Consider the following 13583-nt stretch of genomic DNA (forward strand, 5'->3'; position numbering starts at 1 on the left):
AGCTGTTAAAACTACCTGAAATCACTCTTTCCAACAGTACAGAAAACATCAGGACAACTACCAACATGCCAAAGTCTGCCTGTCCCAGCAAGTTCACCCAGAAGACTCATCACAAGACAATAATAAAACTTTCCAAAAAAACATCTAATGTCCTGACAGGACTTACAGAAGGCGTTTGAGACTTTTCTTATGAGGAGAAAACTTTTGCTCTCAAAGAAACACATTAAGGCCAGAAGATGGTAGAATGTAAACTAAGACAAAGACCAGGTGTAGCAGCTCCCCAGCATTTAAATTACTGAGCCAGTCTCAACAGGTGAATTTAGCGTTTTATTTTCTTTGATGAAGATCAACCATGATCATCACAGTCTCCACAATGACCTCAGTCACCGTGAAAACTAAAACATATACAAATATTAGAATACAAAACATAAACTTACAATACAAACAACAAAACAAAACGTACCTCGCTGCTTTCACTGGGGAACACTAAGAGTTGATTTCTTTGTGAAAAAACACAAAGCGTCGCTTCACTTACCTCCCGTTATGCTGATAGAAATCTTCCTCAAACTCTCGGATCGTCATTCTTGAACTGTCAAGAATGACTTGACAGTTCAAGTCATTCATTGGCACAATGATTCTACCTGCTTTTATAGGGCCTGCCCTCATTAGCTATGGCAGCCAGTGAGGTACATACAAAAAAACCCCAAAACATTACAAAGTGCAAATACCATTAAACAAAACAAAATATAAGCCACCGACAATGCTAATCAAAACAGACAAACATCCATAAACAATGTGCAGCATTCTTAATTTATAAAATTCACTTTGAATAATTTACTTTAAATAGTCTACAAATTGAAATAATTTAGACAATTTATTTTAAATAGCTCACTATCCATTACACCAGGACTTCTGGAATAAGCACTTTTGGACTAAAACTGAACTATGTTGACATGGGAAAAGAAGCCTTTTAGCCTGAATCAAACACAGGATTCTCAGATTCCATGAACAAAACTGCAGACATACTTTGAAGCATAGAGGTGGAAGTGTCATGCTTTGAGGATGCTTTGTTGCAGAAGGTCTTTGAGAAAATGTGCAACCACCTGAAAAATAATCAAACCTGAAGCAGAAATCAACCCAGCAAACTGTCACAAACCTAAAACCCAGCAGAGCCACAAATTCTCAGGCTGAGAATGTGGAGATGGTAAGTCCTGGGCCTAGACAAAGCCCAGATCTTGATCTTATTCAGATGCTGTGGGGCAACTTTAAATGGCTGTCTAGGCTAGGTTTTATGGGACAGGGTGTTTCCTCAATCCATCAAAACATATGAGAAAGCAAAAAAAGTAATTATTGCATTTTACCTAGAATTTGATTTATTTTCCGGTGATAAATGGAATGAGGTAATACATAATAGTGTATCCTACTTTTTGATATGACTAAAACTGGTCAGTTGGATGAACTTTAGATGTCCTCAAATTCCACATCAGTTTTATGGTTTAGTGACTGAGATTTTAGGGGAGTGTTTTGCAATGGTCCACAGAGAAAAGAGTCACAAAATGAGGGCTAATAATTAATAAGAAAATTGCTAGAATAGTGATTTTTTGTTTTGTTTTTTCACTTTGGGCAGCTCTACTTAAAATCCTCTGCCTGTAAAGATAGAAGCACGAACAAAGGACTAGGAGTTTCTGGGCAGATACCTGATCTGGAAGTTGACTGAAAGATTTTTGGAAGTACTGGAGGAAGAGCATGTGTAAAAGTCAGCCCTGAGCTGGCATGAGGTGAAGGCCGACCCGTTTGGGTGGGGCTTGGTGGTTGCATGTGGGTTTGCAGGAAGACGGGTGGATTTGAAGGGCCTTCAGGTTCAAATAAGGGAGCATGTACGGAGGAAATGCCAGAGGACTTTATCCTGTCCATCCCGACGGTTACTGAGTGAAACATAAAAGATGAGATGCAGAAGGGACAAGGTGAAAGGGAAGTAGGAGGTTTAATGGAGAAAAGTGAGTGATTGGAATGAAGCAGAAAACAAAACAGAGACATTTCACAAAATGAAGGGACACGTATGAAAATGAAAATGAAGAAAGCCCATTTTATATGACAAGGATGTAAAGAAGGAGACTGCAGAGTGAACAGAACATTACCTTTGGGGCCCGATTGACTTTCAGGCCTCCCAGTCAGATCTTGTGCACTCACACTGCAAGAAGCTGGGGGAGGGAGGTAGCATAAGACGAAGATACGGAACAGCAGAGGGAAGGAATAAAATAAAGGAGCAGTAGTTTCACTAGAATAAATAAAAGCAGAAAAAAAGTCATACGAGGGGAAGCAAGGCTCAAAAGAAGCAGAAAGATCAGGTGAATCCTGACCTCTGACCTTACAGCTTCCACACCTTACAACCTAACCTGGCTGTAAACCCAGACTGCAAACACTCCTTTCTTTTCACTTTAAACTTACTTCATAAGTTGGAATTTAGAGAGAAATAGAAGGTAAGATGACATAATTTGGTGCCTTACCTGAATCAAAAATCAAACAAAACACACAATGAAACATTTTGCTACAGCTAGCAAACCAGGACGTTTGATAAACTCTGAGAACAGCTGTACTCTGTGCTGGCTAATAATGTTCATAACATTAAACAAGAGTGGATCTCTATGGCTTTTACTACAGAATAACACATTCTAATTTCTTTTCTTTTAAAATTAGAAACCAGATGGGAAAAAGATTAGCATCATATAATAGCACCAACACAAAAATGTACAGTATTACCAGCAACATGGATGCTCTGTCCAGCTCCAAAGATGACTCGTCTCTCTTCGCCTGCCTCATCATCGCTGTCATTAAAGTCATCCAGGTTGCCTATGTCACTCTGTTTCATGCTCATTAAGCTGGCCAAACTTTGCATGTCCTCATCCCTGGAGAAAGAAGAGAGCGAATCCACAGGAATCACTACTCACACCACACATGGACAAACACACCACCAGCTGTGTAAAGGATCTGTCTATTGGACATGCAGAGTATCTACCAGGTCAGGTAGGTGATGTTCAGTTTTCTAGGATTTTACAAAATGCGCCTCTGAAGTACAAAGGTAAATACTGACATTTTCTCAAACTTACGTAGCTTTTCCCTCCTTGAGAAAGATGCATGAGAGGTTGAGTATGAGCGTGGCTTCCACCACTTTCACAGACAGCGGCTTGAGCTTCAGTGTTACGTTATATTGAGCTGAGGCGGCACTGGCGTACTTCTTCATATTAACATCAGCTGATGCTAAAACTTTCCTACGGCCTTTTGTCTCCTGAAAGAATACACAAAGATATTAAGTTTGCCAACAAATTCCTTCTTTCTTGAGATAAACTGGGTCAAAACAAGACAACCTCTGACACATACCCAAACAGAAAGGATTATTTCAAGTAAAATTTTATTTATGTAGCCCCTCTCAAGATAACACCAATATCTTAAAAATCCACTCACTAATGAACCGGGAGCCAATAAAGTTACATTAGAAGTGGAGTTTTGAATATTCAGTCAGGAGCCTGGCAGCAGCCTTCTGCCAGACTGATGGCGAGGCTTTGGTTAAACGAGTGTAAAGTGCATTGCAATAATCAGAATGAGACAAAGCAAAAGCTCGAATTAAGATTTTCTTTTCTGGATGAGAGGCAATAGGGTTATGTTTGGCATTATTTTGCAGGTAGAAACAGGAACGGACCAGACTTGACATGATATTCCAGGACAAAACCTGAGTCGAAGGTTATCCCAAGGTTTGAATTGTAGAAGCCAACAGCAGAAGCAGCTGCATGGCAAAGGCAAAGAGGATATGGAAAATCTTTCATGGACATAACCCATAATATGCTGAACTTAGTAACTCTACCTGCATATGCATTTTTCTTACGAATGAGGCACCACTAAATGGGGAGGTAAACAGGCTTTCCAAAGGCGTGAGATTTATTGCCAAGAAGAATTGTGATAAGAAAGAAATAATCTACCAAATACAAATTACCTCACTTTTTTACTTTAAACTTTACTTTGCTAAATGTTTCCATTGTCAAATACTGAAAGCACAGCTGCCTCATTTAATTTGTCCATAGAAACATGAATTTTGAATTTCTCACTAGCTAAGAGACACAAAATGTACACTATGTTTCATTTACTTTTGAAGATGCCCTCATAGCAAAAGACTTTAAAAGCTGAACTGGTGTTGTACTCACTGACCAAGATAACAACTCAGTTTTCAATTTTGATCTTCAGTATTTTTCTTTTAAAGGTGCAATAGGTATCTTTAATAAAAATATGTTTTCTTTTTTTACATACAGCTGTCAATATGTCTTAATAATATAATATGAGACAGATAATTCTTGAACAAATCAAACTCCTCTGTCTCCTCCCAGCGGTCCTACAGCTATCTGCAGAAACACACCATTCCCAGTCGGAAACAACCAATCTGAGCCAAGCGGAATGTGTTAGAGCTATCAATCATCAATCCACTGCGTGTACATGGTGCTCACACCGTCCCCCGTTCAGCATGTTCCAGCTCAAGATTGCTGGTGTGCTGTTGCTGTGCTAATGGTGGAGAAACAACTGGACTTTACAGCCAAACTGCCACAATGCTTACTAGCCTGCATATTCACAGCCGGCTTCCCTGTCTCTGCTACGTTAAGCTCTCCTGTAGCGTAGCAGAGAGCAAGTGGAAGGGTGTGAGCATGTTTAACAACGTAATAAATAATGAACTTACATTTTCAATGACAAAAGTCCAATCTTTGTCTTCAAACTCTTCAGCAGTAGGTTCCTGTTGGTCAACAAAGCATGGTAGCTGTCTGTTTGGTAAATGACTCATAAATGCAACAAAATTGTCATTATGTAAGTTAAATACTTTCTCAGTAAAAAATAAATTCATACCTTGAAGAGAGTCACAGTGATATTTAAACTCTCTGGAACCTGCCAGATGACCAGGCCTCTGTATGGGTTCTTTATACCAGGCTGCCAGCTGTGGAGCTAACAGGAAAGAGCAACGGAGAACTCAAATGTCATGTAAGATGAATATAATATGAAAAACTTTATATATTCCTTTTACAAGGCAAAACAGGATATAAAAGAGAAAGGAAACACAGAATTCAGATTCGACATAGTCCTCTGGAGGACACTATCTTTGGAGATTGAATTTAAATTACACTACTACCTTTAGACAATTTAACTGATCCCTAACCCTAACCTTTTGTTATAATTTCATAGTTAATCCAATATTATTTGCCATATTGTTAGCAATTTGAAAGTACAATCCCCAAAGGTTCAATGAATAAGAAACTTATTTTTTGTGAATAGTAATGTTATCCATCCATTTTTTAACACACTAATCCTTGCAGGGTCATCCAGGGGTCATTGGGTGAGAGGTGGCTACGCCCTGGACAGCCAGCCCATCGCAGCAGGTGTACAATTTAACTCAATTTAAAACAATCTTGTGTTACATTATACTTGGAAGCAGGAATTCCAAAGTTCCAAGTTGGAAAAATCAATTGAAATTAGAGGTGGACCAACATTTTAATTTGGCCAGATTTTAATATCCAATATGTTGCTGTTATAGATGCTAACAAAATTTTTCATTTATATTATATGATGTTTACCAATATTGTATATAGAAAACATATTTGACTATCCATATGACACCTTAAATAATTACCACACTGCTGACTGGATCAGTATGACTATCACATGACCACCAACCTCTTCCACTGCCCCTCCAGAAACAAATAAATACCAGCCCAGTTTTATGCATCAGACAGATACCGCCATGTTAAAAAATGCATAGTGTCCAATACTGATGTAGATGATGATCATGCACCAGCTGAAAAAAGCCATTACATCCACCACTATGATTTTTATATAAACTTATTCATGTGTGATTTTAATTGCATTTCTCATTTAATGGACATGCTGCAATTTCAAAATTGTGTTTTTTGACATTACTGGAATATTAAAAAGCTTTGCGCAGATTTGTAATGGAAAGGGAGCTAGTGTATAAATGTACAAAATGCAGGGAAGCATATTATTACAGACAGTTCTGCTATTATTGTCGTTGCATAGCAATTAAATCCTACTAGTTTTCCTTCATGTAACTCAAACACATGAGGTGTGACATCATTCCAATAAAAATATTCTGATTTCCAACATGTCTGGTACAAGTGGCTCCAACAATGAAAAATGCCATGTTATCCAGATGGTGAAGCTCATGCTACTGGCCAGGTTAGGGCATTGTAGAGGAGTTTTAATACCACAGCAGGCAGCAGTGGTATTGGTGACACTAACCTTGGTGCTGTGACGTCTGTTTCTTCTGATCCACATCACCCTCAGTTTGTCTGGTTGCCTAAGTGACAACAAAAAAAAAACACACAGTGCAAATGTATTTTAGAGATAAAATACATTGACATTACAACAGGCATTAATTTTTTTACATTAGTTAATGCAATTTTACATTAATTAATGCATTAATTTTTACCTTGCATCAACCTACCATTAAGCTAACCCTAAGCACATTACAATGCTGCATTGTTATGTCAAACAATTACAATTGTAATCTGACAAATCATAGTGTTTCTGTGAATTAATCACGATTAATTACTTATTTTAAAAATGAACTGAGTTAATGAGTTCTAAATGTCTTTACTAGGATTGTCAATTGATTAAAACAGGATGTGACAGGAAGAACATGGCATCTTTTCTCATGTCTGATGCTTTTGTATTTACCATTGTTTATATTTTTCATTTGTTCATGGCAGCATAGTGTTGCTTCAGTTGTGAAAAGTTGCATGTTAAAATATGCTTTGCTACAATGTTTTGTTGACAACAGTAAAATCATTTCAGTATTCTTCTTCAGTATTTCTTTCAGAGATTACTTTTGTAAGAAACAGGAGTTCCATGGAGAAACAGCTGAAACGGGGAAGGACATAATGTTCAAACTTCATATCACTTCCGAAAAGTACTGAAGGCTGTTGTAAAAAATATAACTGCATTAAAAGAACGGGAATTAACACATTCATATTGACACCTGTGTTTGTAACATATTGTGAAATTATTTAAACAAAATGTGGACTATTTCATTACTACATGGAACTTGGCAGCAACATTTAGGTCACTTAAGTGATATTTGACATTAATTAATGCATTGTTGTTCTACAACAGTGAGAACAGAAGACGTCCTGTTTAAAGTTTGACACAGGCCATGTAGGGAAGACAATCGTGGAAGAATGCAAAATATTCTTCTGGGACCAAACAAGCCAAACAACCTGTGTCTGTGTCTATGATGGAAAAATACAACATGGTGGTTGGTAGCATCACTCCCAGGGATGAATTTAGAACAGTTTAACTGAAGAATGTAATTTCTGTTCTTAAATAATTTTATGAAGTCTTATTTTTTAAATTTATTTTTAACTTTGAATTAAGTGAACTACGCAATTACTATAATACAGGGTATTTACGGGAAAATATTAAATATGCTAGCTAACAGGTGTTCTGTTTATCTGTGCTACCAATAAATCCGCCCTACCTTGTGGTAATGCGCACATCGATGCTTACTCAGCAGTTTTCTTATAAATACGTCCTACCTGTGGAAGTCTTGTTTCATGTGTTTTATTTCATCGAAGATTACAGGTAGCTTTATTTAATTTATTTTATAACAAGCTTTCATTAAGCTGCTGTATTATATCATGGTTTTAGTTTACATGACAGGCAGTTTGTAAACATATTTATAAATGGCTATAGTTTGCCGTCTGCAATGTCGTTATTGTAAACAAGTTATTATTTGGGAGTTAATCAGGACAAAATACGTTGTTTTGTGGGCTTTTTTGTCCCTATACTTTAAAATATTTTAGTTTAATAACACTCTTAATTACTAAACCTTGCTAAATAGATGTTGGTAGCGATACTATGAGATTGAAGCTATGTAATAGCGGTGTAATATTAGTGTACATGAATCATATCCTATCATTTCAGGTGCACAGTGACCTGCGCAGTTTGATGGACACATTGTGGCTGCGCTGCATTTAATCAAGCCTGTCATACAACATATTAATGAGCAAAAAAGAGTTGTGGTGATCTGTATTTGTCTTTAATCTAATTCCAATAAAAACCTGTTTCCCCTGTCTGATACAGTTTTATTCTTACAAACACCTCTGTATTTAAAATACTTTTAACAGGTAGGATATTCTAATAAAAGGATTAGTGCATACATCTATAGCTTTTCATTATAAATGGGTGATCTTCTTGTGGTTTCGTCATGGATATAAATTGTTCCAACGCTAAGCTAAGCATAACTCCTAAGCTTCCACTTCAGTCCCGTCACTCAAATAATGTTATCCAATATATTTAACATTAACACAACCCACTATAGTTTTCTGTTTGTAAACAATAATAGTAGGAGTTTTGGACCCTACTATAGACTATTTGGATACACTTAGCTATCTATCCGTGCTACGGTAAGAAAATCTGACGAGGTAGCACTGATAGTCAGAACACCGGCTTTAACTGGAGACTTGGCAGGTATGGTCCACATTGCTAATGAGTCACACATGAGCAATGTTGAGAAACGTCATCCATCAACTTGCTATAGCAACTCCTGACTCGCCACCAGGGGGCGTGTCTGATTTAGACCTGAGTCTGTGACGTAGATCTCAACCAAGATGTACTGCTGGAACCAATAGGAAAAATCTACTACAGTGGTCACCTTTCAATCCAAAGAGGGCAGCTCTGAGTTAGTTGAATTAAGTGAACTACTATAAACTACTAACTATAAACTTAGTTTAAGTATAAGTTTAAGTTAGTATAAGTTGGCCAGCTTTTCTGGCCAACTTATACTCTGGTCAGTTTATTTCCCAGTCTTCCTGTAATTCTAACAAGATTGAGTGTTATTAGACTATAAATACATTTGTTTAAACTGCTGAATAAAACAAATTTACATGAAAATTTTGTCTGAATTAATGATTAATTGAGAACATGCTGTGAGTACTTTGAGGAATACTTATGAAATTCAAAGATGATATATGAATGTTAATAAGATGATAATGAACAAAGAAGTACCAATAACACACATAACTCCGAGTGTAGATACAACAAAAAGAAGTGAGCAATGTGTTGGACTACCTGCAACCTGTTGATGGACCCTAGCACCATCTCATCCTTGGTGGGTGGGTGGGTGGATGGATGGATGGATGGATGGATGGATGGATGGAGCAGTGCATACATAATAAATCAAAAGTAACCGCAGAGACAGACTTGTAAAGCTCCCACTGTGAACCTTTGGAAGTATGTCACGGTTCCCTGGGTAAGAGTTCCCACATCCCATGGAAACAACTGCTGATGTTTATATTCCAAAAACAAACGCGGAAGTAATAGCCACGCAGGAGAGAAGTACCCATTTGTCAGCATGTTGACATCATCTGAGTAGTACTCTGAGGAAAATACGCAGATCCAACAATACATTCTTTCATTCTAGTTAGAACGACTTTCTATTCGGTCACTGAGGGAAACTAAATGATCAAGACTGAGTCTAGAATCAAGAAGTGCGTTTTACCCCGCAAACATTTCGCTGTCATCTGATGCATTAGCATTTAAATGCTCCAACTTCCGCCTCGCTTGTTAAAGTGTGGGACAGTAAAGAGAACAGATCCATGTATTCACATCTGACTTTCGGATGAAGCGGTTAATGGATCCCTAAAGCCTGGCTGCTCTGGTGACTACGGAGTGCTTCGGGTGGAGTCCCTGCATCCCTTTCTGGTTACTTCTATCAGTCAGTCCCTTTAATGTGTGTTGAATAGAACCAGGCACACTGAGAGGAATGGACAACCTGCACTATGTCCTCTGTTTAACAAACACAAACATTAATACACTTACCATTTTTCTGTGCATTCTATTACGAGTTCTTGAAAGGAAGCAACAAACTGGAACTTTGACGCCCTCTTCCCGACTCGCTGGAGTCTTTTCCAGACTGAAGTCATGTCTGAGTCGATAGTTCCCGCAAAGAGGCGATTCAGAGCGGCATTACAGCGCAGAGGACGCAGACCCCCGCTGCTTCACCGCGGGAACGAGGGACAGAGACTCACCGGTGTCCAGAGGCACACGCGCCTCAGGCAAGTCTGGGGTCGCAACAAGCTAGCGCAGAATAACTGGAGCACGCGCGTCGATGACTTTCAAAATAAAGTTATTGTAGGCGTGACCTGACGTCAGGTATCACACAGCGGCTTAGGAAGTAAACACACAGTCATGGTCAGTAGCTCGGCAAGAACCCCAATATGGTGTTCTGTAAGCTTTGAGGATTATTATATTAACCCTCAATTATTATTATTATTATTATTATTATTATTATTATTATTATTATTATTATTATTATTATTGTTGTTGTTGTTGTTGTTGTTGTTGTTGTCATACTGAATATCCGCACTTCCTGTCCTCCCATGTAGTTGTGTAACTTGACTTTTCTATCATGAGCTTTACAAGTCACACATATTGTAACTTCCCGTTGTGCAGGAGTATGTAATAATGAAACTGGGGCGTTATGCGAAATTCTAAATGACAATAACGAATCTTCTATGGATAAAACAATGACAGACTGCACATGAGGTTATTTGTTGAATAGCAATACTTTCTGGTTTAGCTTCTCTTTAAAGGGTCGGTGTTTTGTGTACACAGGTTAAATTAGTAAGTATATAATTAGAAACGTTTATGACTGTTTCATTCATAAAAAAGTGTCTTGCTAAAGACAATTGGAACTAAACCAGAACAAATAACAGGGCCCTCACATAAATAGTGCTTAGAGGAGCCAAACAGAGGTTAGTAAATTTCCATGATGATCTGCTGAGGGTTATTATAAAGCAATGACTACAAAAACAGAAATTATCTCTGAGCCAGTCTGAGAGCGTTTCCCCTGTCATGAGTCCAGTGTCAGCTTCAGGGACTTTTTCAGGTCAACACTGAGTTTATTTTTATCTCTCCACATTATCCTAAGCAGCTGGGAACATATTGCTGCTTCTGAGTATACAAGAGATAAACAATGAACATGAACTTATAATATCTCTTAACTCAGAATCATACATCTATCTGTAGGTTTACAAAGTAAAGTTTCCTGAGAGAAATCGAAAGATATTGGCCGTCTTTGTAAAGGTTATACCATTCAAAAGTTCTATACTAACTTTTAAACCTTTTTGATGCATTTTTTATCAGTGTTTGACTTACTCTATCTTTTCTTATTATTGCTGCAATATAGGTTGGTGATTAATTGTCCATGTTTTATCTGCCATCACACAGGAACAAAGGCAGTTAGATCAAACAGCTGATGAACCACACCTTCATAGAACAATCATAAAATACAAGTATAGTAGCAAATAGCTTAACATTTATCAGAAAAAAGAACAACACTTACATATATGTAGAGTGAACTTTGTGTACATCTAAAAATACAACTTCTAAAACTGCTTTTATTTTTATTTTTGCTTTTTTCAAATGATCAATAACAGACCTATTCCTATTGGTGCAGTTGGTGTGACCTTTAAAACAAAATTTCTAGATTTTTTATTCCAAAATAATAAGTAAAATGTTTAATGATGTTGTGTGAATAAGCATTTCACATTATTCCTTCATTCAATTCCTTGTTAACATAAGCTCAGGGGATAAAATGCCATTTTAACAATACATTTCAAACTGAGTGTATAATTTCTGTTTGAAGTGATTCTTTTTTGGTTTCTTTTTTTCCTCCCAGATCTAATGGCTTTTATTTGACAGTGGTCAGACTATCAAACGGAAAGCAGGTTGTGGAACATATCTACATAGAAATACTATGTTGATACACTCCAAGTGAAGTGAAGGACAACATAATCCTTTGGTAATCAGTCTGAATGCATCATAGTATTTATAATTCTGGAACACTCACAAAACTATAATTACTGTTGATGTTAAGTCACACTGTCTGGTCCTAGTGCACATTTTCCCAGTAAACAGTCTTTTCCCTGTTGTTAGAGATTGTTAGTGAGGGACCAAATCCCCTGTGAATGTCCCTCCTTTCTCCTCTTCTCCAAAACACATTTTCATGCTTCCTCACTCAGAAGCAGCTGCAACTGGGCTGCATAAAATCCTGCAAGCAAGAAACAAAAAAGACCGGAGAAGGAGGAGTGTTTCAGCTCAGTCTTTATGAGATTATGTTTTCTGGCCAACTTATAGTCTGGTCAGTTTATTTCCCAGTCGTTCTTTCTGCAATTCTAACAGGATGGAGTGTCATTAGACTGTAGTTATGCATATTTTCTAATGGTTATTGTGTGTTTACTATCAAACTCAACCACTTCTATGCGTTCTCACTGCACAAGACTCCACTGCTGGAGACAAACCATGTTGAGGTTTGTTTAATGTTTGCTGTAGATTTGGACAACCAGTGAAATGCTATTCGAACAGGAATCTGTGCTCTGACTGACATGTTGATGTGGGAGTTCAGCCATTTTATTGCAGTTTGTTGAGCAGGGATGAACTCGTCTAAAAGTCCCAGGATAGTGTCCTTTCCACAGAGCTGTCCAATATACACTTTCTTTTTTCCAACTGTATCCCATGAGAGCCTGTAAAAGAGCCTCATCGATAGAGAATGAAGGAGCAGTGATTGACTTTTTGACAGTCGAGAAGCTCCAAACAAAACAACCACTATTTAGTTTCCTCAGAAGCAAATGATCTTTGGAAACTGCCCCATGGACTGATTATCTTTTTGATTTGTCTTTGGAGGAATCTAACGACAAATTACAGGACCTCTTTGGAGAGTAAACTACAGAGAAACATGCAGTTGAGATTAGAGTAATAAGATCCCAGTGGTATCACGCTTCACATTTCCATCTATAACCTTTGTAAATATAGCTCGGCTTATCCGGACACCTGTGAGCTGTCTGTCAGAGGTACCAAGAGGGGGACAGAAAGGACAAGACAACATTAATACATGATTAAAGTTAGAAAATAACAAAACCAAGATTCCAGGTTCTGTGCAAACCAATAATAATTTTTCTGTTTGGATTCAGGTCGGATTCTAAGGGTTCAGCTGGGGATCCTGAGGTGGTTGGACTGCCGAGGATCAAGCCTCTTAACTGACTGCATGAGAGATGAAAACTGGATGTTTGGCTCCCCCCAGTCACTGTCTTCTTCTCTTAATCCAACTTGATGGCTAAACAGTTCATTATCCCTAATGATGTCATTTTCCTTCTCGGACCCTACATCTGGACAACACCGCTCCACTGATGTGTCCACTGGCTTCATGAACTGGAAGGACTTGAGCCTCATGAAGAGACAATCTGTTTGTTGGTGGAAGCCTTGCTGTTACTGCTTTGAAAAACAAAATCCCATACCAAATGAAGAAAAGGATGGACAGATATGGCAGGCCATTTTATTATAAATGCAGCTTCACCACACTTACATTCCAGATATCTAAAATTGGTTTATATCTAGACATATTAGTCGATTAAAATTCTGTTTAGTATAAATGGCATCGGATTTACCATTAAGTGGTACGTAGACTTCAGTTCAAGGGTTAGTATTTTTGTTGAGACTAAATTACACAGACTTCTAAAGTAGAGTTGGCTCTACTG

General features: G+C 37.8%; 1 protein-coding gene across 7 annotated transcripts in view; it reads right to left on the reverse strand.

The window, feature by feature from the left end:
• Positions 1-10137, reverse strand: part of LOC102221070 (EH domain-binding protein 1-like protein 1) — a 32015-nt gene extending 21878 nt beyond the window's left edge. For 3 of the 7 annotated variants that reach the window (XM_023345605.1, XM_023345607.1, XM_023345604.1), the window contains exons 1-8: positions 9868-10132; positions 6289-6346; positions 4885-4980; positions 4721-4774; positions 3108-3286; positions 2761-2906; positions 2139-2201; positions 1698-1925 (exon numbers count right to left, since the gene is read on the reverse strand). In XM_023345605.1, coding sequence (XP_023201373.1) covers positions 1698-1925; positions 2139-2201; positions 2761-2906; positions 3108-3286; positions 4721-4774; positions 4885-4980; positions 6289-6346; positions 9868-9971 — 928 coding nt within the window. In that variant the 5' untranslated portion in view covers positions 9972-10132. Of the gene's footprint in view, positions 1-1697; positions 1926-2138; positions 2202-2760; positions 2907-3107; positions 3287-4720; positions 4775-4884; positions 4981-6288; positions 6347-9867 lie in introns of all 7 variants that reach the window. The other 4 variants (XM_023345608.1, XM_023345606.1, XM_023345611.1 and 1 more) reach the window with 3 other exon arrangements.
• Between the last annotated feature and the right edge of the window lie 3446 nt (positions 10138-13583).

This window comes from Xiphophorus maculatus, chromosome 14, assembly GCF_002775205.1.
Source record: "Xiphophorus maculatus strain JP 163 A chromosome 14, X_maculatus-5.0-male, whole genome shotgun sequence".
Lineage (NCBI taxonomy): Eukaryota > Metazoa > Chordata > Actinopteri > Cyprinodontiformes > Poeciliidae > Xiphophorus > Xiphophorus maculatus.